At 40.3% G+C, this 8984-nt stretch overlaps 1 protein-coding gene across 4 annotated transcripts; it reads left to right on the forward strand.

Annotated features, from left to right (window-relative positions):
* The first annotated feature begins 132 nt into the window (after positions 1-132).
* On the forward strand, positions 133-8756 carry LOC130200985 (heterogeneous nuclear ribonucleoprotein Q). 4 transcript variants are annotated; one of them, XM_056425564.1, is made up of 13 exons: positions 133-240; positions 1971-2130; positions 3058-3176; positions 3405-3512; positions 3847-3960; positions 4205-4381; positions 4506-4641; positions 5153-5358; positions 5502-5651; positions 5755-5876; positions 5991-6316; positions 7036-7084; positions 7238-8756. In XM_056425564.1, the coding sequence occupies exons 2-13, from the start codon at positions 1983-1985 to the stop codon at positions 7281-7283; spliced, it is 1701 nt and encodes a 566-aa protein (XP_056281539.1). In that variant the 5' UTR covers positions 133-240; positions 1971-1982; the 3' UTR covers positions 7284-8756. The 4 variants fall into 4 exon arrangements, with proteins under 4 accessions (XP_056281539.1, XP_056281540.1, XP_056281542.1 ...); XM_056425565.1 differs by lacking the exon at positions 7036-7084 and having other exon boundaries at positions 7235-8756; XM_056425567.1 differs by lacking the exon at positions 7036-7084.
* The last annotated feature ends 228 nt before the right edge of the window (positions 8757-8984 follow it).

Here is an 8984-nt window from a genome sequence, read left to right on the forward strand (position 1 = left end):
TTTGAATGACCTGCTGCTCCTCTGTAGAATGCATACAAGGCAAGCCCGTGCAGCGCCGTCCAAGAAACCCCTTCGACGAGACAAAACTCGAGGCGTGAACGTGGCAGCCATTTTACATCATCAAGAGTGAATGACTGAAGCCGGATCAGTGCCGGGAGTTTTACACTTTTTCTGTCTTTTAAATATCACATTTATCTTCCTAAATAACCAACACCATACACGTTGGTGATCCAGCGGCAGGTAGGGCGAATGCGAGCATTTGATGACGTTCTTGTTGCTTAATTTATTGCTAAAAGGGTCTCAATCGTGCGGTGCTGTTTCAAACAATGTGGACACTGGTGTTGGTTGGGAACGACTTCTCCAGACCGGCTTTTTAAAAAAATGGACTCTTCCTATATGGCGGCACGCTTACAAACCACGCATCGAGCAGTCTAAACCTCGAGGCCTCGGTTAATTTAATTACTTATACAAGCAATACTTTAGTCAACTGGTGAAGTCCCAAGCGACAAAAGCCATTGTACCAATGGCCTCACCGAAGTCCCGTTCGTGTTAGCATGCTAACCTGTTCTGACAGATCATGCAATTGACACGCTCATTGTCATCGTGTGCTAACTGCAGCTAGCTGGTGAACGCCGTACCAATAAATTACTTTGCTTTCTGCGTAACTAGCTACCGTGCAATCAGACGTACTCCATGCCTGCTGTTTTACGATATTTAAGATGCATATTGGCGCGTCTTGTTGTCCCGCTGGAGGTTCAGTTTACTCGATAGCTGTAAAGTTAGCTGTGAAAACTAGCCCGCTAGCTAGCACGTTGAGCTAGCTAGCCTCAACGTGTGCGAGCCAGTCTCCTCCCCGCTGCCGATAAATCTAACGTTATCATGCACCTTTTGCAACACATTTGTTCATAGTTGTTTCCCCCCTTTTCAAATTCAAAAACTAAGATTGATGTGCACGATTTGTTCACGTTATAGTTCCTTTTTAACATTGCAGAAAGGTTTCTAACCACAAAGCACGTGCTACGTGCTCAACTATATAATTAGATTGGTTTGTCAGACACTGAAATGTATCGGTTGTATGATATCTTTAAGCCCATATTGGCTTAGTGTAACGTTAGTTAAGTCAATGTGAGGCCGAAGCGGATGATTGCTGTCCACGTTTTCCTCAGTCCAGCGTTGGCGGATATAGTAAGAGCGGTTATGCTGCTGTTTTCAACGGTTTACGCCTCGATATCTGTCGATTTAAATGGTCGGATGGATCATTAATGTGACAATTGAAGTATTTACCTACGTGACACAATATGTGCTGCCAAAGTGTCAAGAAACATAAACGCTAAAAGGTGCATACTTGGTCAGCTACCGGAAACTGGGTCTCACTCTGATGGAACGTGTATCCGCTAGCTAGCCTGTGCTGAAGTCAGCAGTGAGAAGGTAAGTTAACATGTAATTTAGAGACCAAAGCAGACGAGGCGTCTATAACATCAGTGACCAAGAGGACTCTGATACATACACGTTAACTTGGAACCGTTTGCACAAACTTCCGAACCCAGAACGAACCATAATGGGGGGGAAACAAAATGCCACATGGGCACACACTGTAGTTAAACCGTTTTGACGAGTTGTCTTTCAATAGATTTTTGGGGGGATTTTGGTGTGTTGATTATCTTGCTGCAATGTTTAAACATATGTCAACTGCCTATATACAGGTTTCTGGGCTTCTACCTCATGCAAGCTGAAAGCTGCAAGATTTATGTCAGGATAGTGAAAAGTCGACAGGACCACAGACTCATAATAAATTGTTTTGTACAGGGCAACACCCTTGTTTATTGATCGTTTGTGCTTATTAATAAAAAATAACTATATTCAAGATCAACAATGGTAATACAATTTTTCTGTGAGACTTGCACGCTTATGAACACATCCCAAGTCTTGCCCTTGACCCAGGATTAATTTGGCTCATTGCATTTACACAGATTTCTGGAGACATGGCCACAGAACATATTAATGGAAATGGTCCAGAAGAACCAATGGACAACTCTGCTGCAGTTACCCATTCTGAGCACTTCCAGACTTTACTAGAAGCTGGTTTACCACAGAAAGTTGCTGAAAAACTAGATGAAATTTACATAGCAGGTAAGGCACAAAGAATATACTTGCATATTAAAATATGCAATTTTTTAAATGTTTATCAATTTCTTGCATGTTCTGTCATTTTATCACCTTTTTGAATGGGGGAATTGGGGTCATGAAGCAACTTTTTGTGGTTTCCGACCAAAATGGGTACTGCAGTGCTACAAAATATATAATTACACATTACCAATGTGTAAATGATTGCTGCATTTGCGTTCCCAATATGGTTGCATGATCAATGGTGTCGGGGCAAATTGATTGCGCTCACCCTGGGAGTGTCTTGGTAAGCCTGTCCTGTCTCCATTCATTGTTATGACATTTCTCCGCATCCCATAACATTTGCAGATGGATAAACTGGTCTAAGTATAACATCAGTCAAAGAATATATCTGTTGCTTTAGTCAGAGCTTTGCCCGTTTGTATGGGGTGAGCTACAGTGACAAGTTTGGGGGTCATTTTAAGACTTAGTTTGATCGGTCAGATCTAGAACATTATTGGTCTGGCTTTTTCAACCAGACAAACAATGGTGGCAGCTGTCTGGTGTGTGGCTGCCTTGGACAGATGACAGCCCCTCCATAGAGGAGCATGCAGACCAGCTCATTATAAACTCCCAGCTACAGTATAGAGGGGCACTGGCATATCAAGTTGCATCGTCACATCTGTTGTGATTAGTTCTGCAAAAACTTGCTGGTTGGAGGGTAAAGTGCAGCCTCACTATTGAATACAGCGCTTGTAGATTTTGTCTGGTACCGCTCCTCCCTTCTAAATGTAGTGATCCTTATTAATCCATTACACAATTTAAGATATTTGTTATGCAAAAATACTTGCATGCAAATATTTATCTTTAGTCCTTTCATTTATACTTGCATGACAAAGTAGTAATTAGGTACGTAATAACTTTTCTGGTTTTCTCTCTCTGTCCCTCCTCTAGGTTTGGTGTCACATAGTGACTTAGATGATCGAGCAATTGAGGCTCTGAAAGAATTCAACGAGGAAGGTGCTCTGCAAGTCCTTATGCAATTTAAGGACAGCGACCTCTCACATGTTCAGGTATGCGTGTGGGTTTAGATAACTAAGTTGGTAATTGCCCTCCATGCAGTGGTCATTTAGTTAAATTGGGATTAGCTGTCATTAGCTAGGAGACAGATGTTTTCTGTTTTGTGTAACGGTTTATACATTTTGTGTAGAACTAAGAATCTGAAGTTGTCCTATTGATCATGACATGTTTTATCTACATTATTATATTATCTGACAGTATTTAGTATTTTTTTCTTTCAGAACAAAAGTGCCTTTCTTTGTGGTGTGATGAAGACGTACAGACAGAGAGAGAAACAAGGGACCAAAGTGTCGGACACCAATAAAGGACCAGATGAAGCCAAAATCAAAGTGAGAACTAATCCTGAATTTAATAATATAATTTAGACTTCTCTATCGCTTTTCTAGTACTACTATCTAAATAAGTACACAGAGCGTCTTTGTGTACCTATTTAGATAGTAGTATTCAATTTAATGCCTAGGAGAAATATATGAATGCTGATGCAATGCTTTTTGGTGTGAACATATAGTTCATCTCTATAACCAGGATGCTGTTTAAATAAAGGCATGTCTTTTTAATGAGCTTGATCCCACAAGTCTACTGGGGAACTTTGTTTTTCCTTTTTCTTTTGTCTATGACTGTCAAACAATATCTTCTTTCTTTTCCATGTTTTCTTATGATCAGGCTTTGCTAGAGAGAACTGGCTATACGCTTGATGTAACAACAGGCCAGAGGAAGTATGGAGGGCCCCCACCAGAGTCTGCTCACTCAGGGGCACAGCCCACCATCGGTACAGAGGTACATGATGTTTAAAATAAATTTGTATCAAAGATGCAAGAGTTATGCACTGTAAATTGTTTCATCGGTGTCTAAATGATGAAACTTTTTTGTATCATTTGTAGTAACCATGGTTACAATGATAGTTTACCGCTAAGAGCTGAATGGACACCCTTTTACCTAATTGCCGTTCATGTTTTAACCTCGCATGACAAGTCAGAGTTGCTCTTTACACCATATTTTCATTTTCCTCTCAACATAACAGATATTTGTAGGCAAAATCCCCAGAGACCTCTTTGAGGATGAGCTGGTTCCGCTGTTTGAGAAAGCTGGCCCCATCTGGGATTTGCGTCTCATGATGGATCCTCTCAGTGGCCTGAACAGAGGCTATGCCTTTGTCACTTTCTGCACTAAAGAAGCTGCACAGCAGGCGGTCAAATTGGTATGTTTACTCGACTGAAAATATAACCAGAAAGTGTGAGGGTGATGGAATTGTTAAATTGCAGGCAGTAGTATTGGTCAAAGAAACTTTTTTTCCCCTTACAATTTCCTCCGTACTTCCACAGTGCAACAACAATGAAATTCGACCGGGTAAACACATTGGCGTGTGCATCTCTGTGGCCAATAATAGACTGTTTGTTGGCTCTATCCCTAAGAGTAAAACAAAAGAGCAGATTGTTGAAGAATTTGCCAAAGTCACAGGTGAGTCTACACCATCCCTTGATTTCTTTTTCTAAATGTGAAATTCAAATTTCATTTCTTAATTTTTGCTTGTTTGATCATGTTGATTAGACTGACTTGCTTTACATTCAAGATCTTTAATGAAAGAAGCTTTGAACATTTTGTTTAAAGCATTTCCTGTTTACGTCCAAATGATGATAACCTTATTACTAAGCTGGAGTGACTCACGTTACCATGATGGTTTACCGCTAAGATCTGACTGGACACTAAACAGACAATTTTCAATCACATTTTTTCTTTAGTTATGGTTGCGTATATAATGAGTTAACAAAACTATTATCAATATATTGAAACTATTTCATAATTTTTTCTTTAATTGTAGATATTTTAAATAGGAGAGGAAAAAAATGCCAAAGTAAATTTGATTTCAAAGTTTGTTGGTCGACCATTTATCTAACTGAATTTAGTTCAATAAAGCCTAATAACCCATGCTGCCATTTCTCCACCTCTTTCCTGTTTCTTGTCTCAACAGAAGGTCTAAATGATGTCATATTGTACCACCAGCCAGACGACAAGAAGAAGAATCGGGGCTTTTGCTTCCTCGAGTATGAAGACCACAAGACGGCTGCTCAGGCCCGCCGCCGACTGATGAGCGGAAAGGTGAAGGTGTGGGGAAATGTGGTCACCGTGGAGTGGGCAGACCCCATTGAGGACCCAGACCCAGAGGTCATGGCCAAGGTAAGGCACAGGGCCAGCAGTCGTTGGTAGCATACTGTTAATGTGTGACCACAATGTGTTTATTTTCCGTGACTCTGCTGCAGTTAGAGGTATGGCCCCCTTTTTTTGCAAAACTACCCATAACCTTTGTTTTCTGTTCCCAGGTCAAAGTGCTGTTTGTGAGAAACTTGGCGAGCACCGTTACAGAAGAGATACTTGAAAAGGCCTTCAGTCAGTTTGGAAAGCTGGAGCGGGTGAAAAAATTGAAAGACTACGCCTTCATCCACTTTGAGGAAAGAGATGGTGCTGTGAAGGTATGTAAGAAAAAACTTTTGTCACTGGACTGACATGCATCAACTTAAACTTAAATTTGTGGTTTTTGCAGTGAAAACATACTGTCATTGATAAATTTCACAGGCTTTGGCTGATCTCAATGGCAAAGACCTCGAGGGAGAGCACATTGAAATAGTCTTCGCCAAGCCCCCTGACCAGAAGAGGAAAGAGCGCAAAGCCCAGAGACAAGCCGCTAAAACACACATGTAAGAGGGAACAATGCAACTCAGACCTGTGACCTATAGTCATGCAGTTGGCAACATAAAAAAAAAATCCAAAGCAGAATACAATGTTTACGTTGAGTCTGTATGATCTTTCAGGTATGATGAATACTATTATTACGGGCCTCCCCACATGCCCCCACCCACGAGAGGCAGAGGCCGAGGTGGGAGGGGAGGTTATTCTTACCCCCCTGACTATTATGGCTATGAAGACTATTACGATTACTATGGATACGACTACCACAACTACCGGGGCGGTTACGAGGACCCGTACTACGGGTACGATGACTTCCAGGGGTCTGGGAGAGTACGAGGAGCTAGGGGAGGAGTCCGTGGTGGTGCCAGTCAGACCAGGGTCCGCGGTGGCGTCACACCGAGAGGCCGAGTGGGCTTCTCCCAGCGAGGTGGCCCTGGAACGAGCAGAGGTACGTTTCATTTTTCTGTTTGTTTCCGTTAGTTTCAACAGTAATATTAAAGAAGTCACAAAGATAATTACTGCTCAATAGGGGAAACATAATTTGTCATGTGGCTCATTTGATTTTGCTCTACATTCAATATCTTTAATGAAAGAATCTTTTAAAATGATGTTTTAAGCATTTCCTGTTGACGTCCAAATGATGATAACCTTATTACTAAGCTGGAGTGACTCACGTTGCCATGATGGTTTACCGCTAAGATCTGACTGGACACTAAACGGACAATTTTCATCACTTTTCGTTCTTCACTTAGGATTACATATCTAATAAGTTAGCAAAACTATTATCAATATATTTAACTATTTCATAATGTTCTTCCTCAGTTTTAAATTGTAGTTACAAAATTCCATGGTAAAAATACATTTTTACATGTAATTGTTTTTGAAAGTCATATATGTATATATATAAATGTGTGTGTATATATATATTTGTATATATGTATACATACACACACACACACGATATACATATCACAGGAAAAGCTTGTGTCTACATTGCTTCTGGGTTAGGGTGTTAGCGGTATAGTCGATTAGCTGTAAAAGGAAGAAGCTGAGGAGGACCTACAGCACAAGTATTGATTCTCTCAAAAGGAAGTTTGTAGAAATTTTAAGACTGCACTTCATCTTGAATTACATCTGCTCATTGGCCTCATAACTCATCCTTGACAGGTGTCATCTTTCAGAGCAGCCAAGCCAGTCAGATTGCCAGCAAACAAAGGTCATTCACAACATACTATATTTTTAAGGAGGCTAGCTGAGCCCCAAATCTTAGCGGAAAAGCTGTTTTCAGTTTACATTTTCTGCAACATGGATGTCTAGATTATCTTTTTAAATTCTGCACTAATTTCCTTTCCTCTCATTGGACCAGCAGGGAAACGAGGCAGAGGGCGATCCTGACCTGTCACAGTGGATACTGACTTGATGTGTGGGGTTACACCGTTAGCTGCAATGGATGTTGAAAAAAAAAGAGCACGACAAAAAGGTCCAATGATATTCCAGCCTTACAGAAGAAGCATCTCCCCCTTCCCCATGTTTTTTTATATTTTCATTTGTTTCTAAAACTGCCACCTTTAAAAGATGACTGGAGGATTCTAAATACTCTCCACAGCCTCTTTGCCCCAAACCCCTGTATGCAGCCCTGGTTTACAGGGAACTGTATTGCCCTCACAATCTACCCCTTCCCTGTCCCTGAACATGCCATTTTTAAATAATTATTGAAGAAATTGCACTTTTTTAAGTTCTTGGGTTTGAAGTGGCTCAAAGGAGCTTGATGCTATTGTATATTTTTGTGCTAATCGCAATTTTTATTGTCGGAATATCCATGTTCTTAATCGTTTGATCTGGATGTTTGACAGAGAACATTTGCAGGTTTTTAGGGTGTACCCACCTGGCCATGGATAAGTCAGGCATTCCAGGAAAGTGGTTCTTTTCAGAACTTGTCTTTAAAGGGTTGGTTGACTACCTCAGTACAGAGGACTAAACTACCCGGCCTGTACTGTAAATAGGGAAACTATATTGATGAAAACAGGGCTTGTTTTCATACAAAATATGCACAAGAGCTGCAGTGCGAAACACAATGTACTTAATGTAATATAGTCATTTTAGCTGCAGCTCTGACACTGCAAACAGTCAAACTGGGCATGCAAACAATCTCATATGATGAGTCTGAACAAGCCCTGCTTTTATCCTATTTTGAACTGAATTAGCTACCTTGCTTCTTCAGAATATGTAGTTACTGGTTGTATAGTTTTTCGGAATAAAATGTTACTTTTGTAAAGGCTTCAACATCACAGGCATCCAACTGCCTTTGATAAAAAAAAAAAAAGAATTAAACAAATAAAGCCCTGCAGTGTCCCTTTTGTGCCACTGTAATTTTTCAGTGGGTTTGTTTTTATATTGATACAAATGGATTTTCAAACATCGTCAGAATCATGAAAAACAACCTAATCCAATCTGTCATCATATGAATTCATGTTGATCTTGAATGATCCCTTCCCAGTGCCGAAGACCGCAACTTCGTAAAAGATAGTTCGAGTTAATCTTGACGGACGACTGAATTGCCATCTCGCCCCGCCAGTGGGCATGTGTGCCTAACGGTGGCTGTCCTGATGGGTGAGGGATCATAGTCCCATAGTGGTAGAAGGGATACTGCAGTGAAGGATTTCTACTTCCCGGGTATAGCAAAAAGGAAACTGCTCTTCAATCCCAGTTTTCTACAGTTAACTCCCTCAATAAAATCATAACAACCACCTTTTGAAAAAAAGATGTTAGCAGTTTTAAACTATTGTTGGTGGCCAACAACGTTTTTTGCATTCCTGCAAATAAATTGTTTTATACTGTAAAATGGAGGTGAGTGTAACTTATTTTTGTAATAAAGTTTTTGATTTCTATCTGTGTCAGTCTTTGGATAAAATCTTCATGCAATGCAAATGCTTTGTGCAAGCTGTCCTATTTTATTATGTTATGACTTTTAAGGCTTACAAAAGATCACTGATACATTTAGACCAAATAATACATATTTAGCACGCATTTCAGGGGTTTAGCTAAATAAACAGACCAGTAGTTAAATTATGAAATATAATAGTAGATTTGTGATCACACATTTCTATAGCTGTTCC

The sequence above is a fragment of the Pseudoliparis swirei genome, chromosome 11 (genome assembly GCF_029220125.1).
Source record: "Pseudoliparis swirei isolate HS2019 ecotype Mariana Trench chromosome 11, NWPU_hadal_v1, whole genome shotgun sequence".
In the NCBI taxonomy this organism is placed as follows: Eukaryota; Metazoa; Chordata; class Actinopteri; order Perciformes; family Liparidae; genus Pseudoliparis; species Pseudoliparis swirei.